We start from the raw sequence: 25,264 nt of genomic DNA on the forward strand, positions 1-25,264 counted from the left end.
TTCGAAGAATAACTGCAAAGGAGACAAAAGAAATCTCAAGTTCATTAAAAGGATGAGTCACAAGTGTTGGGCAACTAAAAACGTACGTCAAATACAGATTTAGTTCGATTAAGATATAGTGAACATACTAAAACAAACACACATCATTTACAAGTTAAAATAAAAAAGTTAAAACTGTTACTAGTTAAAGACAATGGACACTTGGTAATTGTCAAAGAACAGTCTTCTCACTGGCTGTATCTCAACATGTGCATAAAATAACAAACCTGTGAAAATTTGAGCTCAATTGGTCATCAAAGTTGATAGATATTAATGAAAGAAAAAACACGGAGTTGTGCGCTTTAAGATGCTTGATTTCGAGACCTCAAATTCTAAATCTGAGGTCTCGAAATCAAATTCGATGAAAATTACTTCTCTCTCGAAAACTACGTCACTTCAGAGGGAGCCGTTTCTCACAATGTTGTATACCATCAACCTCTCCCCATTACTCGTTACCAAGATAAGGTTTTGTGCTAATAATTTTTTTGAGTAATTACCAATAGTGTCCACTGCCTTTAAACAAAAACCCACACCAAAACGAAAATCCACACAACATATCAAAACAAAAATATAATATGTATAATGTTTGAAAGTAAGTTACGTAGTCCTGCATAGTAGTAAGTGCACTTTGCCAGTAGGAGTTTCTTACATGAGTACAGGTTAAGCTTAACGGCACATTTGTCATAATTAAGGATTGTGGCGTTACTCAACTTACTTGGTGTTGCTCTAGTCAAAGACACGCGAGTCAGACCTGGCAAGGACTAACGAAAGAACAACCAGGGCGCCCTCTTGTGTAAAATGTGTGAACTGTGTTGAACAGCGGAAATTACAACGTCACCATTTTTGTTGGTCTTATTATTCTGTGAATCACAACATATCATTTCTCATTTGAGCTAAGTCTATACTGCATTAATTTTCTTTCTTCTTTTTTGAGCTGATTCTAGTAATTGTTGAACTATCACATCGTTGCAGCACGTCGCCATCGTTTTGTGACGTCACTTTTCTAGTTATTCATCTTGTCCCTGACCCCTGGAAAGGGATGTTCTGAAAAACAGCGCCGATTGTCTCATCAAAAGTAGTATTATACTCTGAACAACACTTAGTTAACAATATTTTAAATGCTTGCAGGGCCAATCATAAAACTATCAAGCAAAAAAATACTGCTTGGAAAAGTCTTCACTAAGCACAATTTGAGTGGGGCGCAAGTCACAATAATGTTATTTTAATGCAAGTTTGACTGGTAACCCGTTTCTGAAAGCAATGCATTTATGTGCCAAGCACGGTTTGTGCCCACAGACTTCATAAAATTGGGCTCAAAATGCTCTTACACACCTACGTGTCAAATTTCAAAAATCCTGATGCGATTGTGCGGCACCTAAATGTAGCCCGAGCCCTTAATGTAAGTACATGACATGTTTGAGGCTACAGTTAGGTACATGTTTGGGGCTACATCTAGGTACATGTTTGGGCTACATTTAGGTCAGGCTACATTTAGGGCTTGGGCAACATTTAGGTGCCGCACACGCGATTCCATTTTAAATTAATCTAAATTTTACTTGGTCACCAGAAACTGCATTCAGTTTTACATATCACCCGATTAAATTTTAATTAGAGGGGTCCAGTGCTGTTCTTTTACTCGCGATGACTAGTGACGACTCGGTTAACATGCTTAGTGGTCGCGTTGAGCCTACTTTAAAAATGTGCCAGATTATGGCAAACTAATGAACTTATTCCAACGCATCCTTGGGCGAGATCGATCAACCCATGCTAACGAGGCTGAAAACCATGGGGAGCGGGTCCGGGTAGAACGCCACACAATACCACTATTTGAATGAAAAATAGTTTAAGTACATAATACTCAACCTTAAAAGACTGATTCGCCATTAAATACAGGGTGGAATCGGTTCCTTGTTATTGTTGAAATAGAACCAACGCAGGTATATCAAAAGCTTCGCCGGAAGTTTCACACATTTTTCGTCCAATATTGTAAAAAAAAAAAAATAATAATACAAAAATTAAGATGCTTTCCCTGGTAACAAAACAGTAACACTGATTTATGTTGTCATAATTATGCTTACCTACCACCTCTTCCCATAATACAATTAAACAAATATAAACGGACAGAAGCATATATTATAGTTACTTAAACTACGGGACTTTCTTATCTGATGAAGTAGCCCAACCACCAACATATTGTATGTTGTGCAATGCACAAAACCTCATCATTATCTTGTTCGACCTGATGTTTACAACTTAGTGTTGTACTCTTTTTCCGTTGGATACGGCGGTTGCATGTCTTGAGTGTTCGGGTTTACCTCACTCTCTGCTTTAAACTCCAACCCATTCTCAGCATTGACAACTTTAACTCCCTCCTGATCAAAGCAAAACAAAAACACATACGTCAATCAAACGTTATACATGTTGCAATGGGATCTCGGAGTGGAATCACTACACTCCAATAATGGTTGAACCTCACTTGTCCAATGGCCCAGTTAACGAACAACAGAATCTTTAAGCACTACACTTTTTGATATTTTTTGACACGTGCGCACATGATTCACTATAATAGTTGATCTTTCTTTTTCGTGATGATTATAATACGATACATTTTACAAACGCATACAGCCTGGTTTATATACTTCCTTGGAATGAGAATGCCAAGCGATTTTAGGTATCACTTACATGGCTGTTAGTGTTCAACTGTTGCGAATTGATACATGAGATCTTGTGACGTCAAAATTTGCTTCGCAATCGCAAGAAGTACGGACCAGGCTTGAGTCCATATGTACTGTCTTTCACAACGAAAACGAACGTGATCGGTGTACAGACTAGGGCCAAGTTTAAGCACAAAAGATGGTATCTTGCCCATGTTTACTCCTACAGCAAACAATGGTAAATGCTAAAAATGCAAAAATACTCAAATAATATTTAGAAGTTTTCAGCTTCTTGAAAATTAAATCAGATACATTGTCATACAACTAAACTTCAGATTTCTTCTCAATTTTTGGGTAGGTCAGTATTTTGGAATTCTTGGGGAAATCGTATCCAGTACGTCCTGTTCCATAACGTTTGGTTTATACTGCTGGCATTGTGTTATGAAAAACAAAATACAGTTTGGCTTAATCTAAATTCAAAATAAAAAACACACAAAACACAAGGTAGTTGCTGTCAGTGACCGTCACTCATGCTTATCCTATTCCTAAGTTGTTGACATTACCTGTGAAGAGCGCCCTCTCTTGGTAATTGGCAGATTCAGTCTAAAGTTTCCCATATAAATTGAGTCTGATGCTCGCTTTTGGAACCATGCGTACAGACTTACCACAAATACTCGGCGGAACGCACGTGTTTTATAGGCTTGGATTTAGGTGCATGCTGCTCTAGTTAGCGATGTTTGATCGATACCTAGACCAGCATAGACCAGGTTTCGCAATCAGTGTTGCGAAAATGTCTAGTAACTTTCTCTTCACACTCAATACTGAACGCAATCTGCAAATGAAATAGCGCATACAGTATACAGACTCGCCTTTCAGCTCAACGAGTTTCAATTGTGTTAGTGTAAGGTAGAGTTATAAAACACTTTCCAATTAGAATGAGTCTGATATAATTATATGAACGGTTTTCATTGTTAGTGGTTATTATATCACATAATGTGCAGTAAATGAGCGGGTTAAGCAAGAGTATTGGGTGCAGAAGTGTTGCATGTTGGAAGTTGCATGTTGGAAGGAAAGTGATGCACAGAAATATGTACTCTACTGTGAAACATAAGTAGGACCAAATATCTATAATTTAGAGAACATCATATAAGTAGGTCCCACTTTGTGTATGATTTAGGACCTGAAAATCACAATTTAAAAGAAAAATACAAAAAGAATAATGGACTTTGCTTTGAAAGGTTGAGACATCATGGGTCCACATGGTCAAACAATAACAAAAAATTGATGTCGATAATTGATCTTAATTAATAGTTATTAGCTTCAAACCATTCTAGAGCAGATTTAGATAATAAGCAAACGTGTGGACAGGTGGCAGGCCGGTAACTGTTAAACGTAAGCTATAATAAAACCTGACAGAGACTGATCTGAGTTTAACAGCTTCTACTAGCAGTGAACGGTACTTCGAAATTGATAGTCTCTTTATTTTCTTGTTGGATTGTGGAGGCATGGGTCAGAGGAAAGCTTCGTAATATTGATTAATCTTTTCACAGAGCCGGCACTGTCCAATCTAAAGGGATAAATTACACAATTGTATCCTTAATTCTCAAAGCTACTGGTACATAAGCATTAAAACTGTTTCCCAAGATCGGTGTTTATCTAAATAATTGGCGTAGACAAATGGATCACATGTTCGTGTTTGAAAAGTACGAGAAAAAAAATCTACTGACAACGCAAATACTGTCATGTTCCTTTTTTTGGCAAACCGAAGCCAATGGACTGACAAACTTTTCAAAATTCCTTTAAAAACTGTCAATCGTAGTAATGTTCTAATTTTTTAACTTTTCATCTCTAACGTGTTCACCTACACTTTCCGGTAAAATTTGCACAACGTTGCACAAGGTTGAATGGACGATCATGCGTCATGTACAAAGTCTTCATTAGTTACCCTTAATGAAAGTAGACACCACAGAGTTGAATAGAAATACATCATTGTTAGACATGGTCGAAACATTCATTTTGTATAACTCACCTAGAAATTATTTTAAGAAAGTTAGTAACACCATCTGACATATTCACTACAAACACCACAATACCATTTTGTTTGCAATTCAACCATTGCAATATAATGTACAATGGACCCTACACACAAACATCACTAGGCAAGCGTGACAAACCTTTTGGCATAACAATTATTTCAAGCATAGTTAAAAGCCAAGCTTTGAGCTTAAAATCACTGCAGTCAAACCGCTTGCACCAAAGGCCTTATTCACTCATATTTATCTCTGAAACCGATTATCTGTAGAATTCGATGTACACATTTGTTTGCTTTTTATGCCCAAAATAATTAGGCAAAAATGTTTCGCGCGGGTCATAAAAAACGTGTAGTTCGTGATCATAATATCGTAAGTATTTTATCATCAAATTTTGAAATAAAATGTCATATACCTATGTATGTGACCATAGAGATGTTGTTAAGTCACTGTTTTGTGGTACAAACAAAAATCATGATATCTCGCTATTAATAAGTGACCCTGCAATCGCTCCTATTCGGCCGAGCAGTAAGTCTATTGTACATCATAATCCGGACAATGGTGATGAGATACACACTAGAACCAAAAAATCACAAGCTCTAAACCTGTAGCAAAATGCCATCAAACCACAAAATAATATCAACGATTACGAAAATGCACCGCATAGCCGTAGCAATATACTAACACTATAAGCGAGTACTGCATTATCGTCTCCGCAACGATATTTCTGAACACCATGTTCAAAAGTACCACTCTTTGCTACGTGGTGGATTCAATGTCAAGGCATCGCTTGTTGAGTTTCTATTACTTATACTGAAACACAATTTCCTGTTCGGTGTTTTCCTTTGAGAAATATTTGCAATGAGATGAGACATGTTTTCCATATGCACGAAAGTAAAGGTAACTGTTTCTGTGGCTTATTTCATATTTCAAGTATGCAACGATAACCAAATGATTTACTTTTGAATGTTCAAGAATTGTCCTGAAATAAACGACACCGCTCCCAGCGCTTTGTATATTATTTCCACATTTAGTGCATGGAGTTGACATCTAGTATATAAGGTGTGGTTATAACTTGTGAGTCAAGTTAGAGTGAATGTTGATACTTTGGTCCAGTACGTATCTGTCACCTTGAACTATCTAACAACGGGTTGGATGGTATGGGCAGAGGTAAAGATCAACTTACAATAACTCAATCGGCCCGTTCAAAGTCAGGATCTTCAGACACTGGGCCCAGTTTATAACCGTCTAACTATAAGGAGCAAATTTGAACGTACAATGTTTATTCAGCACGACTTCGGAAAAAAAAGTCAACAAGGAGTAAACAGTTATTTCAAGAATGAAAAGCAAGAATACTTAAAGACACTGGACACTATTGGTAATTGTCAAAGACTAATCTTCACACTTGGTGTATCTCAACATTATGCATAAAATAACAAACCTGTGAAAATTTGAGTTCAGTCGGTCGTCAAAGTTGCACCCTTGTCACACAAAGTTGTGTGCTTTTAGATGTTAATTGTTTTTTGTTTTTTGTTTTTTTACCCATACACCGACGTGTGTTAGCGCCGTAAAGTCAGTACTTTCCAGAGTCCTGTGAACAAATATCACAGGCATGCTACTCGGGTGTGATTCTTTACATGGTTGCGTTTAGATGGTTGCGTTTAGATGGTTGATTTCGAGACCTCAAATTCTAAATCAGAGGTCTCGAAATCAAATGCGTGGAAAAATTACTTTTTTCTCGAAAACTACTCCACTTCAGCGGGAGCCGTTTCTCACAATGTTTTATATTATATAACTGACACACAGATCCTTGTCATTTGATTGGTGGAACTTACTTCACGTGACACTCACTATTACTCCCATCCGCACCGGCGATCAAAAACACCTACATGTATTCGCCCATGGGGAATAGCATTTCCCATTCAACAGTTAGGATCATCCTTGTTCCCCATGTGTTTGAGCAGTACAGCGCCGCCGCGCCGCTGCTAAAACAAAGGAGCACCTGTGCAAAAGGTTGTGATCCGATTTGTGCATTGTTGCCGCGGTGCTGTATGATTTTTGGTTGTCAGTAATTTGTGTGATTTTTCATAATATTATACTTTTAAAATACATCAAATGACAAGGATCTATATGTCAGTTATATAAAACAAAAATTGAGTGGCTATAATTCGGTAAAATTTGTACTGTTCCATTTCACTCGGCTTCGTCTCGTGAAACGGAACAGTCAAAATTTTACCTTGCGAAAATATTCCTCCCATTCCACTCTGAGCCACTCAATGTTTGTAAACTATTAACCTCTCCCCCTTACTTGTTACCAAGTAAGGTTTTGTGCTAATAAGTATTTTAAGTAATTACCAATAGTGTCCACTGCCTGCAACAACAACAGCAATTGTCAAAAAGTTTCATGCTGACAAAAAATGAAATAAACACAGCATGCATGATACAAACATGAGCAGCAATTTAGCCAAGGATGATTCCACACGGTGAACAATGTGTTCAATCAAAGACCTGATACAGCTTGTAATAAATGAAATGCATTCAGTTTTTAATTATGTTTCCTTGTACAAACACATCGTTCAAAACAATGCTCAATTGAAAAGATAAACATTAAATTGAAAACAAATTGAAAAAAAGTGAACGATTGAACACATTTTTAATGAAAACGCCCTTTAATATTGAATTATTTACCAGACAGCCCTTTTCTATGTCACTTTCTAGTAGAGCAGGTGGTGATAGTCATATTTCAGCCAGTAATGAGTACATGTATAGCTTAATGATCGTTATGAATGGATTGATGGCACGCAAAGCATGTTGTGGTTATATGCAATAATGAGGCATGAATACAAAACAAAATGACTATTAAAGTAGGATTTGAAACTTTGCATGGTGAAATACGATATACTAAAGGTTTGCGGTAACACCATGTGTTGGTGATCTCTAAATGACTGGTACATACAACGAGGGAATATTAGTGCAACTGTTATTTTATTTTAAGAGCATTTGTTTCATTGTCAAAAGCACGCTTTGCAGATTAAAAATAAGATTAAAAGGCAGAGCAGCCTGTTGTCTTTTAAAAACTTGCAATTTAAACTCTCTTTTGTTTTTAAGTTACTGGGAACCCCCAAAGATGGCTTCGGTATAGAACCATTCTGTAGTGTGCCTTTTGTTTTAGCAGATCTCATAAGTGATCTCAGCCGAATTTACAATATAAGTCATAGCAAGACAAATTGTCAGTTTTTTAGCTTTTGGTTTAGATGTTTTCAGAGGATGTTTCTCAGCTCCCATAGTAGTTTTTTAGTAGTTATATTTTGTAGGTGATCAAGTTTGTTGACATGTAGAGGGATACTAAACAGAGAAATATTATGGAATACCTTAGCATCATCATCCGGGTGGAGCTTCTTTACCCCACATCGAAGTGGAGCCTTCCACTTTTCAGGCAGGCAGCAATACATGGCATCGACCACTGGACATATCAGACGGGGGTCAACCTCAGATGGTTTGGTATATCCTGCATAGATAAAATAATCAATCAAAAGTTGTCATCATTGCAGCAACACAACATATTGTTAAACACTTAATAGTATGATTGTATTAGCTTTTACCTTGCCCCTTGTAACTATACCAGGGGCGCTGTTTGTAGCGGCTATCAGGGCGACTAAAAAGCCACGGTCAAAGACTTTGAACCAAGTCTATAACAAGAGTTATGTCGTTTCCTCCAATCCAGTTATTTTATAAAAGAAATAATAAAACGAATAATATTAAGAACGAAACTAATATTTTCAAAAACAGCAAAACAAGTATGATGTTAGTGACTTGAAGTAATGAAATTATTTTGAAGAAATATAATCAAATCCCGGGGAAGCTAAAATTTAATAGTATTTTGAGGTAACGCAATAGTTGTGTTGTTTGCTTTGTTTCACCCGTTCATTTTGTAACCCGTCCTTTGCGTAGCTAGGAAATATTCATTGTTTTTATAATGCATTGTTACATACAATGAATTTACCACTTTTTTAGGTTGAGTATCCTTTCTTTCATACTGGACATCCTTTGTCCTCACCACTTTACTCCCATTGGTTCATAGCCACCAATTGTTTCTCAAATAGAAACTTTAATTGGCTATAACTTTTCCGTTTTTGTTTTTCTTGATCCTTTCTTTAATCCCTTTCCCCCTCTCTTTTTCTATAAATGGATATGTATTTGTTTGTACTTGTTTTATGCCTCTGAAGAAGGTCCAGTTTGGACCAAAGGCTGAGACCATCTACCATACTCATTAATATATATTTATATTTGTATATATTAATTGCATAACAATTGAGGGGTCGTGAAATCGCCTCGCCACGTTGTCTGGCAGAGGAATTAAAAACTTTGATGTAAGCGTGAGGGGAACAGGAAGACACGTTTTGCTTACCGGTTGCAAAGCTGCCAATCAGGCCGGTAATAATGACAGTCAGCCATGCGATGGCACTATACCACGCATAGGACACGGTATACAACGCAGCGATGGCTGGCCTATATGCAGATTCATGAACAAACAAACACAAAATAATTTGCAACAAATAAATATTAATTGTTATGACGTTGCTACTTTGTTGAGACACTGAAGTTATGCTTTTCCGAAAGTAGGAATGATCTATGAAAATATACTATCATGTTTGACAGTACTCCAGCCAGTAATATTAGTCAGAGAGCTTTAAGTTTTAGTTATGAAACTATGCACAAATATGCATGAAACTTTGCCGAAACCATGTGATTTTGTACCAGGTACCACTGAGTTCTTGTGAATTACAGCGGGATGTCAATTTCGTTTAATGTTTTTAAGTTAAAATGCATCGGGTTAGAACCGTCAGTTATACCATAGAGGAGGGAAGAGAAGGAGTTCGAACGAAGGGATTTCAAAGGTCGAATCCGTGGTACCGTGGCGGTCATTTAACGACACCTTGTAATCACCCACCGTAATCACACATGCCTTACACAAACAATGGGCGACCTGGCATGCGCGAGTTTGCGCGTGCGCACTTGGTTCTTCACCAAACTATGGCGTCGTATGTCGTATGGATATAATAAAGGAAAAACTACCTTTTTTGAGACGCGATAACATTTTTGGACGCTACCGGGCACCTAAAAGATGAACCTAATTGATTACCAACCACCCTCGTGTGCTTGTACCCAAATTTTGCGGGGGGGGGGGGGGCAATACTCCCATGGAAATTTTATGTTAATTTATGGCAACCATTATAAACGCATTATCATGAGTCCCTATAACAATAAAAATGATGTTGCCATTTTTTCTATTGACCTTTAATGACCTTGACCTGAGGTCAAAGGTCATGCATAATTTTCACCTAAAAATCTCCTTTTTGGACAGGTTTTCAAACAGTTTCAAGGCAATTGAGCATATTTAACGTTAACTGTGAGCATATTCATGATAACAAATATAAAATGTAACTGTATTTACAAACAAAAACCTCAACGCCTCCTTCAATTGCAGCTGTCAGCTTTCTTTATAGGCTCCCAGTGCAGCAAAAGCAGATACCACTTAAGCAGTACATTTATTGAGTGACTGCAAACACTTTAATATTGACCTTCCTCGCAAACCTGCCCATCTGATCAGCTCCACTGAAAGCATGGAAGCCAGGTAAGGCTGCAGCTTTGGCGGCACCAGGTGCATATTGGCCATTATTTGGGTTTCAATGGAATTTCCTGTTTCTTAGTCCCATTGCCAGTGACAAAACAAGGTTTCGTTGCAGAGTTGTTGCTGTCGTCGAAGGACAAGCACTTCAATGTATGGTAAGTGGATGTAGCCTACAGTTCTGTGGCTCCTCTTTGAACAGCATCTATGCTGTGCATGATCTTTTTTGTATCGTCCTCTTCTTGTGAACTGCGAAGGTGATGCACATCTAAATGGTTCAAAAAGACATCCTTCTTGAGTTAACAATAATGGTCTCAGACCTCTTCTCAAAATGGTGAAGGGCTTTCTGAGCGAGGTAAACATACAGCTCGTCCCTGGTGCTGGTACTAGGCATAACTTTTTTGACAGGTATACCCATGCAGTTGATCTGATGTGTCTGCTTTAAAACTGTCAACAGTGTTTGCCACTCACGGGCAGGTGCTGCTACCAAAGGAGCAGTTAAAGTTTTTTTTTATGAGGCTATGAGTGAGTTGTAGGCAGTCCAAGTAGGAATGCTGTGCCTTGTGATCTTGACTGGCTGACTTGCTGATTGTGCATTGTGGGTTTCAGACACCAGTTGGTGTTCTAACTCTTTCTGGGGGTGTCCATAGATTGTATGTCATCTGTTGTTTGACTGGCGCCATGGGCAGCTGAATCATCACTGTCAGTGTGCTGGGCGGTCCATCAGAGTACAGTCGGGCACATGACTTTGTGTGGCTGCTTTCACGCACCATAGTGCGCCCAAATCATATTGATGACATCCAGTCCATGGACATCGAACCGCCCTAGGTGATTTTTAGGTGAAAATGATGCATGACCTTTGACCTCGGGTCAAGGTCACTAAAGGTCAATAGAAAAAATTGCAACATCATTTTTATTGTTCTAGGGACTCTTATGAATGCATTTATAATGGTTGCCATAAATTAACATGAAGTTTCCACGGGACCTAAAAATTGTACATTGGCCCCCCTACTACAGTGTATCTGGGCAAATACAAGCAATATAAGCTACACACATTCTATTTGCCAAAGTACCTCTCTTCTACTGTGGGAGCTACCGATGACGTCATCATCATGGTCTGAGAGGTCATCATGTCCTCAGTGGTCATCATGGTGTCATTTAAATCAGTGCAACCGTCGGCGTTCAGACCGGGCGTGGGCACAAACGGTTTGTATACTTGTGCACCTATCCCAATCCAGAAGGACAGTGCCAACCCACAGATCAGTCCAAATAAAGCACCCTATGTTTGCATTACAAAGGGAAATGTGTTTGTATTACAAAGGGAAATGTGTTTGCATTACAAAGGGAAATGTGTTTGCATTACAAAGGGATATGTACTGTGATTATATTTAGCAAAGGAATTGCCTTATTATTTACATTGTTTAATAATAACCCAATGTTACTATTGCATAGCCGCCATTACGATTAAAAGATGATGAAACAAATACACGGCATGCACGATGGGCTAGGAGCAACCTTCGTTTGACCTTTATCCAAGGGCGCCTACCTCAAATGACGACATGTGGGATATGTTTTATTACTAAGTCTCATGCGCTATACAATAATGGTTCATTGTTATTTATTACTCACTGCGCCTAGTCCTAAATCCGCATAACACTAAAGTTATCAAATATTAGTTATGGTTTATTTATTAACTGCACTGGCGGCCAAGCAGGCCGAAAAAAGTTCATTTACAAGTAAAAATAGTTCGTTAAAAAAAATATATAAATATATATATTATTGCTTTCCAAAATCAAAAATGTTACCTTTGAATTGGCCCAAGGGAAGAAAATTCCTAAGCTAAAGAGTCCAAGTAAAGGTCCGCCAATCATTCCAAAGATGCTCAGAGCTGCCTACAAACACAATTAGAAAACAAATTAAAACATATTAACTGGCTCAAATGACGTTTACAGTTGTATGTATTTCTTATTCATTAATTTGTGTTCCATCAACAAAAGTGGTATCTTAATTAGTTATCATTAACCAATCCCAATGTGTTTTATGCACAATTATTGTCAAGGACACAACTAATAGGGTTTATAGCGTAACGCAGTAAACCGATTTAACACCGGGAAAGTTATGCATAGTCATGTTACAGTCGGTGCTAAGCAATTGGGATTGTCAGGGTGCATTCAGACAAGATTTTTTTTCTTTATTAACCTCATAACTTACTTAGTACGGTGTTACAATTAATCCTGATACTTGGTTCCGACTTTCAATGGAAGTATGTGTGAATCCTACCCTGCGTGTGTGATTAACGGTGCCCCATTAGTCACTCATGATAACTACATCTCGGGGAAAAGTAGGAAACTAATTGTTAAAGCCGTTGGACACTTTCGGTAAACAGTATTGGCGAAGGCCCACACTTCGTGTACCACAACTTATATATAAAATAACAAACCTGTGAGAGTTTAGGCTCAATCGGTCATCGGAGTCGGGAGAAAATAACGGGAAAACCCACCCTTGTTTCCGGTTCCCCACGTTTCGCCGTGCCATGGCGTGTGTTTAAAATAAATCTGTAATTCTCGCTATCAAGAATTTATATTGTTTTAATGTTTTATCAAAAAGTAAAGCATTTCATGCAATAATATTTCAAGATAAGTCTTTACAATTACCTTCTGTAAACCCTGTAAGCTATTTGTAAATCTGTGAACTTTTAATTTTGTTTCTGTACCGAAAGTGTATAATGGCTTTAAGCACATTGGCTGACCTACTCGTTCATATGTTGCATCGAGTTGTATATTTTAACGCCATTTAATCACCATTTTCGTGATATTTTCCAAAGGCAATAAGTATAGGAAGAATGTTATGCTTGCATAACAGAGTTAACAAGAGGAGTTGAGACACACTGATGCAGATGTACACCAACCCTCTTTGAAAAGGCTGATTAAACAGTGGATTTCAACGCAGCATACAATGAGCAGAGGTTTTTAATAACTGATGTTTGCATTATTGTTACCTGGAGAACATCACCAAGAAATGATGCCACAAATGCCATTCCAATACACAGAATTCCGTAAGCAGCAGCTGTACAGCAAAGATAGAAAAACAATTTTTTGGTTATAAATAAGTGTATATGCAGTGCTATAAAAGACACACATAAAAAGGTAATGCAAAAATCCCTCTCAAGTCACATTAGTTTATGTATCCCAACATAACAACTACCAGTGAACAAATTTGAACTAGTATGTTTTCATACGGGATTTGAGGCATGTTTTCACTGTTATAGAGTTTCTGTCTACCGAGATCCAAACTAATGTTGCCCAAATGTAGGAGAGGGGATTTTTTGACAATGATTGACGTAATTTAATAAACCAGGTATGTAAATCTGGAAAACCGTAATTTTTTTCAACAATAACACTAATTTGTAAAAAAAAAATTGAACGAATGTACTTCAGCTTATGACAGACATAATGAAATAATCCTGAAGATAAAACAAATGACAGCAATAGTAACCCTACCACACGCAACGTATTAGAAAACACAAACTTAAATACAGTGGTCGTTTACCCAAGCACTTTGTGACTTTGGTGTATTTGAGCTCGTCCATGTCTGGCCAGATAGTTTTGACGATATCTTCACCAGTTACTGCTGCCAAGGAGTTCAATCCAGACGATACCGTACTTTAAAAAAGGGAAGAGAAAAACAGAATTTTCCAGTGCCTCAAAACAGAAAGTTATCGATTGCTAGCTGTCTGTGTCTGTTAATTTTTATTTTAGAATGCTACCTGTCAATTTGTGGCTCTACATCTCCGACTCCCGGGTGAGTATTTTCCTCTTGTTAGAACAAATATCTGAGTGCCAGATATTGGCACTAGGTTTGAGTGCTACTATCTCCGAGTGCTAACTGTCAGTTCCCGACAGTGGAACTATACTATGAGTGTAGCCGTCAAGGCCTGATATTGGCACCACATCTTTCAAAGCTATCTATCAGTGCCCGCCATTATTTAGCCTTGCTCAAGGCAGTCGAATTATTCACTCCGAAAAAAAGACCGCCGCTGTATAAAAACCCACCCGTATTCACTGTGCGTAACATCTCACGACACGATGCCCCCGTACACTATCCGCATGCGGAGGCCGTCAGGCCGACAGCCTTGTAGGGTCTGTGTTGAAGCCACTGACCTCATTACTATAATAAGCGAAGAGTTCCCACGGTCAGCTCATTACCATAATGCCCGCGAAAGACGAGACATGTCTACGTCACACACCACCACCACGGACGCTCAGCGAGCATGATAGGCGTGCATGATTGGACGTCAAAATGAATAATTCATTTGCCTCACATCCTGTGTTGTCTGATAGGTCTGACGAAAGATATACATATTCATGGCATACTAGCATATCTGAGAGTCCCCCCCCCCCCCCCAATTTTTTCCACTTGTGGAAATTTTTCAATACAACACATTAAACCCAGAAGTTACAGACCCGACAAGGCTGTCGGCCTGACGGCCTCCGCATGCGGTTAGTGGTACGAGTGCGGATGACTTGTGTGCACAGTTGTCGTACGATGTGACAGTGTGTATACGGGTGGGTCATGCGGTGTGATCGCACGCACCACGCACAGGGTATGCGGGTGGGTTTACAGCGGTGTCTTTTCGGAGCGAATAATGCGACTGCCTTGACTAAGGCTAGCCATTATTATAATATATATTGCTATCTGGCACTGCCTGTTAATAACTTTGGTACTTTATATCTCTGAGTGATATAGCTATCACGGTGCATTCACAGACTCCCAAATCGCTACAAAATGTCACTTTCATAATACGCTCATATTGTGGCATTTAGGTCTATATTCTGCAACTTCACATTGGCCAATTAGAAGGCTCAGCAATGTGTAACTGAATCAGTGATATAAAAATTTGACAAACATGTAAGCGTGTTTGCGTACGTACCTAAGAGCAGCACTGAAGACAGCAGAAACCAAGAGACCTGGTAGACCAGGGCTGGTGTGAAATAGGTCCATCAGAAAGTAGGGAATCAACTGCAGTGTTGTTAATCAAAAAGTACATTTAATCTGTGTAGGCCTACACGTATTGTCTCACCACTTGCCTCTTTGCATGCTGTACCCGAAATCATAATCTCAACCAGAAGCTTACAATTTTAGTGGCAGGCTCTAAATCCAAATTAGTCCAACAAGGTTCAGTAAAAGTCCTCTAAGATATTGGGGCCATCATTGCTGAAGTGCGATCTTGGGTAAATCTGTGCTGGGCAGTGAGTGAATGCTAAGACTGGGCGAAGTTCGTTAGTTCGAACGGCGAGGCCTGCCTGGCATCGCCCACCATGGCTAAAACACTGGTTCTGACAATATTAACGTACAATGCAATGCTACAATCTAAAATACTCTCAACAAACAGCAAAGAAAAGAAGCAATAATTACAAAATATTACCTGGTCGCTTGACTGCACATACTCAAGTGTAAGTGGGTCACAGTTAACATAGTTAGCATACATTACTAGCCCAGCTAAGCATGCAAGGCTAACTACTACCACCATACCAATAACAGCTAGCAACAGGGCACTGAAATAAATCAGATAACACATTAATGTGGGTAATACATTCAATCCGGTATTAATATATCCATTTTAATCGTTTACTTTCTGATATAAGCAGACAGTTCTAACAATTTTATGTAAAAGGACCAAAATGACTAATTCAACCATTAGGTGGTACAATGTCCACTGAGGTGTACCGTCCATACTAACTGTGTAACTAACAGTTAAAACTATTAAATGTGCCGTTAAACGTGCATTGTGTTTTTCTTCCCAGAGAAGAAGTGTTTTTCTTGAGTAACTGAGTACTTTTAAATGTTGAAGAAGGTATAAGTTATTTAATTGCAATGGGGGACAAAGCCTGCACTTCAAACCTGCGTGGTAGGAGATTCTGTCCACACAGAGATTTAGTCCCCCATTTATTAGCGCACTGTGTATCCAAACAACTTGTGATAGCGCCCTCTTACAGCCCACGTGAATTTCAAAAGAGGGGAACTCAATGATGAGGACGGGAAATGCTTTGAAGATGAGTTTGTATTATGGTTATGAATGTGTTTAAACAATCGGTTGGTTTGGATTTTGATGTCATACTTATAAACAACATTAAACATTTGTCCCCTGGCTGCCATTGAAACATACGAAAAGACACTTACAATTGGGCCACAGGTTCTTTGCCACATGTCAAGTAGCGTTGGACCTGTGCCTGGTTGACGCAATAGACGGCTGACCAGGTGAAAGTGCCACCAATCACTACAGACCAGAAGGTGTGACGGACTGATGGATCTGGGTCGAAACTAAACAGAAAAATATGATTAAACCAATCCATTAAAACCATGACAGACTGAGTCAAAATTTCGTTCACATGAAATAGCAACAGTTATTATGCATGTAAATACAAATATAGAAAAATTAGGATAACTGTAATTATGTTGTACTTTCATGGCAAATCAGCACAACTCTAAAACAATGGATTTTACAAACAAATAAGAAATTCGTTTGGTAAAATGTGGGCGCTTTGAATAATGTGTGCCTCAATAATGTGCAGGACTCGAACTATAGCCGTGACTGAATTGGTGGCTACAACTGTCTGCGTCATCATGCGTTGAGGGTTGAGGTATAGGACGTTCTTAGCAACACACTTAGCAACAGCCATAGCCATATATGTAGAGCCAATCCGCATACTGCCCAAACCGGGAACTCGGTCTCGTGATGTGATTTGAAGGGCCGGCATCAACTTGATTAGTAAAACACCTACAGGCGGATTTTTAAGCAAACCTTCATTTAAGTTGTCGACCAGACTTTTACATAATACCAAGTCGTTATAGAAAACTGTGTAATAAATGTAGTTATTAAAGGTACTGTACACTATGGTGGTAATTACTCAAAATAATTGTTAGAACACAAACTTACTTGGTATAACGAGCATACGAGAGCTGTTGATAGTATAAAGATTGTGAATAAAGCTCCCTCTGAAGTAAAACCTAGTTTTTGGAAAGAGGTATTTTTTCACTTAATTTTTTTTTATAGAAGACTTCAGCATGAAGCCATTTATTATATTTCTGAAAGCATACAAAGAAGTTCAACATAGGTGTTTTTCTTTCATTAATCCCTTGCAACTTCAATGACCAATTGAGATCAAATTTTCACAGGTTTGTAACTGATGATGTGTTTTGTGGGATGCACCGAGTGAGAATACTTGTCTTAGAAAATTATCAAAAGGTGTCCAGTGTCTGTTGTTCAAATTACTCACTTAAAGAAGTCGATGCGTCCTCCTTTCTCGGCTATTGACCAGACCTCTCCCATGCCTCCAGCCCGAATGCTGCCAGCAATGATAAGGGCAAGGAAACCACTCATCATGATAGTTACTTGAAATACATCAGTCCACAACACAGCTTTCATTCCACCCTTCAGTCAGGACAAATTAAAACAGTTTTTACAAAATATCATAACAAATGCTGAACGATGTTATGGATTTATATGATTCGGCCAAAGTGTGGAAAACCTTACAGTCACCTGGAAGTGGTATTTTTTCAAAATAAATCTTTTGTCACTAATATATGTATTTTGATGAGTGGAATGTGAACTAGGGTTTTAAAAAATCAGTTCTTGTGTTATTTACAAATTTAAGAGTAGACCCCGACCCGAGAGGGCGCTGTTCGTGACGTCAATCGAGGCAGACTTTGCCTGTAATGCGTAGAGTAAACACAATTGCGTTTGAAATGTACGTTAAAAAAAAGAAAAATTGTTTTATTGCTGCTGAAAAACACTTTTTGAAATGTACCAACTCACGACTTGAACGTACATGTACTTTGCACGTGTGTTTACTTTACGCATTGCAGGCAAAGTCTGCCGCGATTGACGTCACAAAAGGGGTAGGCGGAGTCAGCCCCAAACAATTTTATATACTTTTAAAACATATAAATCGTGTCAAACAATTACTAAAAAATTGTTTTATTGTTCGTAAGCATATACTCTTATGTTTGAAAGGAAAAAAAATCTATTTCCAGGTGACTTTAATAGTACGGGCCGATACTGGCTTTGTAGCTGTGCATCATTTTGGGGAAAATGGTAGTATAAACATGCACCTGTCAAACACTGGTTTTGTGGCACACCATTGGCAATATTGAATAAAACCTGCATTGGGTTTTGTAGCGTTACATCATTTTTGGGGCCAATACTAGCAAATCTTTTCTGGGCAAAAACGTTTTTTTGTTTTGTTTTGCAGGACACCATTCAATTTGGCAAAACGGTAGAAAACCCCTATTGGGCCAATACTGGTTTTGTAGCGCAAACTATTTGGGGAAACTGGTAAAAGACCTCTATTGTGCAAATACTGGTTTTGTAGCTGCACATCATTTGGTCAAATTGTATAGAAAACCTTATCTGGGCCCATACTGGTTTTGTAACGGTCAAATGGTAAAACAAAAACTTTTCTGGCTGTTGGCCGTTTGTATTGTGTGTTTATCTAAATTTAGTAGTATAATAATGCTGTTATTATTATAATTACGTGTGTATGTGTATCTGAGGGTGCAATTAGTAGTAGATTTAATTAATGATCGTTGTAATTCCTTGTTGAATATCAATCGGTTATGTGTTTGTGACCCCATCATGCATTTACCGTGTAGCAGGGCAGAGTCGAGCTAAGATAAAACAAACGTTTGCGCTAAACGTCGCTCTTTTGTCGAATTTAATCACCATTTTCCGGTTATTTGAGTTCGACACAATAAAAGTGCGACGTTCAGCGCGAACGTCGCTGAACTTACAATTGTTGTGTAAAAAGTACACACAAGTCCAATGGCAATGACCGAACCCCACAGATGCAGCCCAGTAACTGTATAATAAAGGCAAAAATAATCAGTTATCGTTCTTGGTCCATACAGTTAATTAATCTTTAGCAAATAGATACAATAACTCCGAGAACATACTAGCAATAAAAAATAATACATTGATGTCTGACAGTGTTCAATGTTTGCATTCAATCTTATTGTTTTTATTACGAAGGTGTAGTTAGCGTATATAAATGTTGAGTGATAGACAATAAACATCAGTATCCCAAAACCAGTGATGAGAGTAATTGCTCACAATAAAGGTCAGAAACTAATGTAGAATACAAATTCTGCTGATGAACGTTGAAATTACTTGTACGTTAACCCCCTGAGTTATAGATTCCACTGAGCTCTTAGGAATAGTGTTCTCAGCACTAGAAAAGTAGATCAATTGTTATATTGTGGAAAAAGTAACGGGTAATTTTCGTCACCAAACTGACTTAATTCAGATAAAAAGTCTGACAAATCTGATCCCTGCAAAACGTCCATTTAAGTTTCTAAACTCTCAAAATGAGAAATTCAAGGTATAAAGACATACCCTTTCTAACTAATTGCACTGTTTTCAGTTGAGTTGGTATACTACTCGAGTAGGCTTCACCGAGAACGGTACCGGGTCCAAAGTAGACTTGATTTCAAAAGTAGACTTGATTTCAAAAGTAGACTTGATTTCAAGTCTGAGACCGTAATTAGCTGCTCCGATCCAGTCGGAACAGCTATTGTTTTCGTGGAGATTTTTATTATTTGTACTATTATTATTATTCTTTGTTTCTCCCTAAATCCCATAGAGTTTGCACACTTTTTTGCGGCAGCCTAATCTCCCAAACCATAATACTAAAGAGTGAGTTTATTATACCAAATTGAAGCTTACAACATAAGCTTAATTCTTATCGTAAAAAAATGTAAAAATTGTTAATTAATAAGCCTTAATTAAGCTTGTGAATATTTAATTTGCAAACCAAGTTAACACCATATCTCAAAAAGTAGACCGCCGATCCTGAAACCTTTTTTCAGCTATACACTAGTCAGGTCCTGTTAATGTGATTTCCGACATACAATTCTGGACGACGTCACCATAACGTCATGTAATGCACGTTTTGTGTCTGTGCATAAACACAATGGCTCTTGAAGTGTAAACAAACCCAGCTTTCGGAAACATAATTTATTCGATTAAAATTAAATTACATGTTGTACACTTCCCAAAACTGCTTTAGATTAAGATATATTTTATTGATGGTCATTTAAAAGCATCAGAACTTATAGAAACAGTGTAATTATTTTTAAAAACCTGTATTTCCGGGAAGTTTTTTCAAAAATCATGGGTACGGCGTAAAACTTGATTTGAATAGTCAAAATTGTAAAGTTGTTAACTTGACCAAGTCCTTATCCCATTTTCGACCGGTGTTATTGCTTTTTTTTTTTTTTTTTTCTTCAGTATACATAGATTTCTTACGGTCACCGACTAGCACAAGTCTAAACTTGTTCCCAAAATTTGACAAGCCTGAGTATGGTGCGTCGTGGACCGGGTTCATTTCAGGCGACGAGCGTGGACGACGAAAATAGACCGCCCGGGAATTGGAATTATTTACGGGTAAAAAAAAAAAGGTCACCTTGTTCGTGCCGGGAACCATTTGCCTAAACTAATTCCAGTGTTTCGCGTTACGTTCGGAAATTAGACCATGGCAAACAAAAACTCTTTGACAGGAATACAAAAGCAGAGATTTTATTATGCTGACGTTTCTCTGGTGGTTGAGTGGCTCGTTTTATAGAGCTGCTTATAATAAACAGCCAAAACATTTTGCTTTACAAAATTGTAGAAATTGAGCAGAACACCTGGATTCACAACTTGAACATGAGGCATGGTTAAGCTGCTTTTTGTGTTTAAAAAGCTATTATGTAGTCTGGTCCTGGGCCAATGGCAAAAGGAAAGAATCGCAGCGCTTACGTAATCAGGAAACTGTGCTTACGCTAAGGTTATTTTACAGCTTAGCAGGGAATGTGTTCTTCACGTAACAATTCGCATCAACAAAAATTTGCTACAGTTGACTAATTGTGCTCAACTCCTGCGAAACTTTCACTGCGAAAACAGTGACTTAAAAATTTGATTTGCATTCTCAGGAAAAAAACGTGCTTTACTTGTGACAAAAGTACGCAGGGGCGACTAGTGTGCTTTAGTGTTAAAGTCGCGACTACAAATTATTATTTGAGTCGCGACTACTGTTTGTCTTTACTCTGTTATAATCGTGTCCACACATCGACTACAAAATTTGTCCCGACTACCTGTTTGGTGAACCAGTTGTGTTGCTTTGCTTACTACTATTCGCAACATAATTAATATTGCCCTTGCGGCATAGCGGCACAAATCTTGAGAATCCGTACTTTATCACAAGTGTCATAGTTAGGTTTGAAGTGCGACTAGTCGAGTAGTAAATTTCACTAGTCACACCCATTCGCAACATAATATAAAATTTGTCCCGACTACCTGTTTGGTGAACCAGTTGTGTTGCTTACTACTATTCGCAACATAATTTATATTGCCCTTGCGGCATAGCGGCACAAATCTTGAGAATCTGTACTTTATCTCGACAAGTGTCGTAGTTAGGTTTGAAGTGCGACTAGTCGAGTAGTAAATTTCACTAGTCACACCCATTCGCAACATAATTAATATTGCCCTTGCGGCACATAGCGGTACACATCTTGAGACTCCGTATTTCATCTCGACAAGTGTCGTAGTCAGGTTTGAGGTGCGACTAGTCGAGTAACATTCACTAGTCACCCATTCGCAACATAATTAATAATGCCTTTACGGCACATAGCGGCACAAATCTTGAGAATCTGTATTTTATCTCGACAAGTGTCGTAGTCAGGTTTGAGGTGCGACTAGTCGAGTAGTAAAATTCACTAGTCACCCATTCGCAACATAATTAATAATGCCTTTGCGGCACATAGCGGCACACATCTTGAGAATCTGTATTTTATCTCGACAAGTGTCGTAGTTAGGTTTGAGGTGCGACTAGTCGAGTCATGATGGGAACTTGCTTAATGAAAAACATTCAGTGCTCTGCAGAAGCATTGAATTCTGCGCTTACGTCAAGCGAAATAGACTGCTTATAGCAGGGATTTCTTTTGTTTGTGTGCTTCCAAGTTTGCACATTATTTTCCAAGCTTGCACATCACAGTAAGCGGAAAATGGTGATCGTAAGCGCAGACTTTGGTGGTCATGAGAACCATGTAATTTTGCCCTGTAAGTAGGTTTGGTAAGGCCTACACTTCAAACATGTAAAGTCAAAAAAGATTGTTAGTACATGAGGGGAAATCTTGTGAAACTGGTCCAATTTGACTCTGCTTCACTGCGTAAGCAAAGAATTGGCACATCAGAAGCGCGGATATTATCGCTTACATAAAGCATATTTCACAGCTTAGCAGGGATATTTTTGCTTGTGCGCGGGGAAACTTATCATATGTAATCTTTGCTTTGAACTAATTGCACAGATATTTCAGTGCCTGCACAGTAAGCGGAGAAAGGTGGTTGTATATTAAATGGGCAGAGTTTGGTTGAAGCAGACAGAGCCATAAAACTGGGCCGTGTTCTATAGGGGAAATTATAGCTTGACATTTTATGACAGTTTTGGTCTCTGCGACGTACATATACAAAGAAATACAGAGTCAGATACAGACATTACGGTGCAGAAATCGTGCAATTGAAATGTCTCATAAGAGCGCCCCCTATCGGCAGGAGTAGGAAAATAAAGGAGTATCCTACAAATTAATTTTGTGTTTTTAAACACGTAAAATAATATCAAATGGTAGCTTTAGGATGTTAAGCTTAATTCCTATCATAAAACATATTAAAATTATTTATTGATTAACCACCAGTGACCCTCATTTGCATAGTAATTAGGAAATCTTTGCAGCATCATATCTCAAGAACTTCACGGCCGACTTGTCAACTGTTTGTTCTTAAAGACTCCTTGGGGGTTAAAGATTAATTTGAAAAAACTGTGACCTCAATTCGAGCTCTACTTCCTCGTCAACCGGAAGTGTCACCATATCTCAAGAACTATACAGCAGATTTTCAAAATATTTTCAGTTATAAACTCCTTAGGCATAAAATACTAACTTTAAAAAACCGTGACCTCAAGTTGACCCCTACTTCCTGGTCAACCGGAAGTGGGACCATATCTCAAGAACTATACAACAGATTATCAATTTTTGTTCAGTTATAGACTCCTTGGGCATTCAAGATTAGTTTGAAACAACATTGACCCCATGTTGACCTTTACTTCCGGGTCAACCGGAAGTGAGCCCATATCTAAAAAAGTACAAAGCTAATGTTCAAACTTCGGTTATAGACTCTAAGGCAATAAATATAAGCTTTGGAAAACTGTGACCCCAAGTTGACCTCTACTTCTAGGTCAACCGGAAGTGGGACTATATATCAAGATCTACACAACCGATTTTATAGACTCCTTGGCATTGCAGATTAATCTTTGGTAGCTGTGGGCCAATGTTGACCTTTACTTACGGGTCAACCGGGAAGTAAGACCTTATAACAAGAGCTACACAACTTTTTTGAAACTTTTTTTGTTATATATTCCTTGGGAAATGAAGCACATAATCCAAGCAAAACAACACGGAACAGCTTCGTGTTTGTTCACAAACACTCAATGTCTAGTTATTTCTCTGCATCAGCCACACAGAATTCACCCGCAGATTAACTATAACACCCTCTAACTCGCAGTCTCCAATGACAGATGTTAATCTGCCAGAGGGCGCTAGTTCATCAGGCAACAATGTGTTGGTTTTCGGGAAGACTAAAAGCCACGACTACAGACAGTCCAGGTCCAAAGTACCCTGATACCCGAACACATTCATAAAGCCTGGTTGGACCATCGAACCTGACCTTACCGCGAAATTCATTAATATTATCGGGTTCAAAGTTGGTCAACCTTTAATACTGCGGATTGGGAAAGAAAAAGACTTCGTATACAAGTCTTACCTGCACTTAAAGCAAGAGCCGGCGCATAGATTACAATGCCCATGTAGATGATCTGGGGAAACGGGCGAAGAACACGTAATTATCAGTCTCATGTAAATATTATGGGTAACGAATTACAGGTGTTTGCATCAGCTATATAATGTTAGCACAGCCCCCCCCCCCCACGCCCTCCACACCCCTGGTGCCTAAATTTGAAATCTGGACTAGTAAACTAATTAATCGTAAAATGTATCAGCTATAACGTGTGAAATGTTTATAACTATTGTTCCATTTTATCACAGACATTGAGACAATTGCTTTTTGGGAGCCACTTCAGATTATCTCAGAAAAACTAGTGATCGGTATAACAACAGGACTGAAGGGTGATCTTGTTTAGAGAAAGGCAAACAGAAACTACTAGAGTTTTACGTTGTACCCCTAAATGATTGACTAGTTTCGTCGCTGTTTTTAATCATTGCATTTCATTTTGATTATTCTAGCCGTCATACCAAAAAATTCCCATTACCAAGAATTTCATGGAAGGAAGTTTCAGATTTAGATGTGGGAGGGAAAAAAACACCACATAAATATTTTAGGGCCGTCTATAGTGTATTAACCAAAAGAATTTCCTTTGCAAGAAAACTTGCAATACTTCCAAAGAAAGTCAATGTACACACAATGTCAACACACCCAAAATTCAAATGATTTGTTGTGTTGGATTTATTGAAAAGGTATACGTGCCGACTCCATGGCGTCGACAGCTTTTCAGGGACAACGTATGGATACTAGGTACGTAGGCTTAACAAGAAAAGAACTACAGGTAAATAGATCTTACCATTTGTAGAAAGAAGGTCAGCATACCACATATTCGCATGACCTTATTGAACCTCAGCTCCAGATACTGTGCATGGGAATTGAACAATATAAAAGTAGGCTATGTCAAATGAAGGAAATTGCAAAAAACTATATAGAATTGCGATTCAACACATGGTGTGATACCTAATGGATGGAAATATTTACTTGTTATCAACTCCATATTACAGTATCCTCTGAAAAGTATCTTTAGTTATATTATTACGACCTG

General features: G+C 38.3%; 1 protein-coding gene across 4 annotated transcripts in view; it reads right to left on the reverse strand.

Annotated features, from left to right (window-relative positions):
* LOC139952287 (sodium-coupled monocarboxylate transporter 1-like) overlaps positions 1 to 25,264 on the reverse strand; it is a 51,555-nt gene continuing 26,291 nt past the window's right edge. For 3 of the 4 annotated variants that reach the window (XM_071951369.1, XM_071951372.1, XM_071951368.1), the window contains 14 exons: positions 25,016 to 25,081; positions 24,202 to 24,253; positions 19,143 to 19,210; positions 17,630 to 17,784; positions 16,533 to 16,673; positions 15,778 to 15,907; positions 15,283 to 15,371; positions 13,902 to 14,014; positions 13,351 to 13,418; positions 12,158 to 12,244; positions 11,426 to 11,631; positions 9,132 to 9,232; positions 8,095 to 8,231; positions 1 to 2,411 (listed from right to left, as the gene is read on the reverse strand). In XM_071951369.1, the coding sequence (XP_071807470.1) occupies positions 2,286 to 2,411; positions 8,095 to 8,231; positions 9,132 to 9,232; positions 11,426 to 11,631; positions 12,158 to 12,244; positions 13,351 to 13,418; positions 13,902 to 14,014; positions 15,283 to 15,371; positions 15,778 to 15,907; positions 16,533 to 16,673; positions 17,630 to 17,784; positions 19,143 to 19,210; positions 24,202 to 24,253; positions 25,016 to 25,081 (1,539 nt within the window). In that variant the 3' untranslated portion in view covers positions 1 to 2,285. Of the gene's footprint in view, positions 2,412 to 5,909; positions 5,976 to 8,094; positions 8,232 to 9,131; positions 9,233 to 11,425; positions 11,632 to 12,157; positions 12,245 to 13,350; positions 13,419 to 13,901; positions 14,015 to 15,282; positions 15,372 to 15,777; positions 15,908 to 16,532; positions 16,674 to 17,629; positions 17,785 to 19,142; positions 19,211 to 24,201; positions 24,254 to 25,015; positions 25,082 to 25,264 lie in introns of all 4 variants that reach the window. The other variant, XM_071951373.1, reaches the window with a different exon arrangement.

Source organism: Asterias amurensis, chromosome 20, assembly GCF_032118995.1.
Source record: "Asterias amurensis chromosome 20, ASM3211899v1".
Classification (NCBI taxonomy): Eukaryota; Metazoa; Echinodermata; class Asteroidea; order Forcipulatida; family Asteriidae; genus Asterias; species Asterias amurensis.